At 60.4% G+C, this 1,119-nt stretch overlaps 1 gene segment (V, D, J or C); it reads left to right on the forward strand.

Moving 5' to 3' along the window:
* Window positions 1-7: 7 nt before the first annotated feature.
* On the forward strand, window positions 8-1,112 carry LOC109364831 (the record flags this gene model as incomplete). The annotated part of the segment is given in 2 exon segments: window positions 8-95; window positions 243-1,112. Coding segments are annotated over 2 exon segments (516 nt in total), but the record flags the coding sequence as incomplete, so codon positions are not given.
* Between the last annotated feature and the right edge of the window lie 7 nt (window positions 1,113-1,119).

Below are 1,119 nucleotides of genomic sequence, written 5' to 3' on the forward strand. Positions count from 1 at the left end.
AGGCGCCGCGAGCGGAGCAGAGCCGGGGCTGGCGGGGCTGGCCGCGGTGCTCCTGGGTGGGCGGGGCTGCCGCCGGCGGTTCCGCACTGCGGGAGGTGCGGGGATTGAGGGTGGTCGGAGCCGCTATCTCCTCTGTCTGTCCGGCTTCCTTCCGACCCCGTGCACGTCTCTCTCCTCCTGCACGAAATTTCTGTGGGAGAAAATGGATTTTCTGAGTTTGCTGCTTCTTTTCTTCTCGGCAGTGGCTGTGAGCAGAGCCCAGGTGCAGCAGGAGCCGGCGGCAGAGACCAGCGAGGGCACCGAAATCAACATCACCTGCTCACACCCCAATATACAGTCAGACGAGTACATCTACTGGTACCGTCAGCTCCCGGGCCGAGGACCCGCATTCCTCCTCAGCGCCGTTAAAGGTTCCAAGGAGGTGCCGGACCCGGAGGGGCGGCTGTGGGTGTCCGCAGACCGCCGCTCCAGCGCCCTGTGTCTCACCCGGCCCCGGCTCGGCGACGCGGCGGTGTATTACTGCGCCGTGAACCCACGGGAAGCGAAGCCGGGGCTGCGGCCGGGCACGAACCGCTTAGGGCGGGTCGGGGGCACAGTGCCGTCCGGGCCCGCAGGGGGCGCTGCCTGCATGGCCGCCAAACTCCATCCTGACCAGGGTGCATCTCCCTGAGAGAAACGAGCACGGCACCCGCAGCAGTGATTTACTGAGGCCAATGTGAGACAGACACATCTGTATTTCAGGTGAGCAAGATGGCATAAATGACTATGCAAGCTCTGTTGTGCAGCACGGAGCCCTCCTCACAGTTCTGCCATGTCTGCTATCCTTGCTTGCTTCCCCGGTGCCACACTGATGAGAACAGGAGGAGCCCTGTTTCTACGAGACAGCAATGTGGCTTATACCCACGCCATTCCACACAATTGTATCTTTTTCCATAAGCTGAGCAGTGGTGGTGTTCTGGCTTTAAATAACTACTGGTCTTAGCTGTGGGCAGAAACATTGCAAGGCAAAGGCTAATAGTCCCCTGTTCTGCCATAGACAGAGAGATCTTGTTCTGCAACGGACAGTGCCCAAGAGAGCAGCCTCTGCAGTGTGTCACAACCTCCCATTCTTCTGGCAAC

The sequence above is a fragment of the Meleagris gallopavo genome, unplaced genomic scaffold (assembly GCF_000146605.3).
Source record: "Meleagris gallopavo isolate NT-WF06-2002-E0010 breed Aviagen turkey brand Nicholas breeding stock unplaced genomic scaffold, Turkey_5.1 ChrUn_random_7180001926082, whole genome shotgun sequence".
NCBI classification, from domain to species: Eukaryota; Metazoa; Chordata; class Aves; order Galliformes; family Phasianidae; genus Meleagris; species Meleagris gallopavo.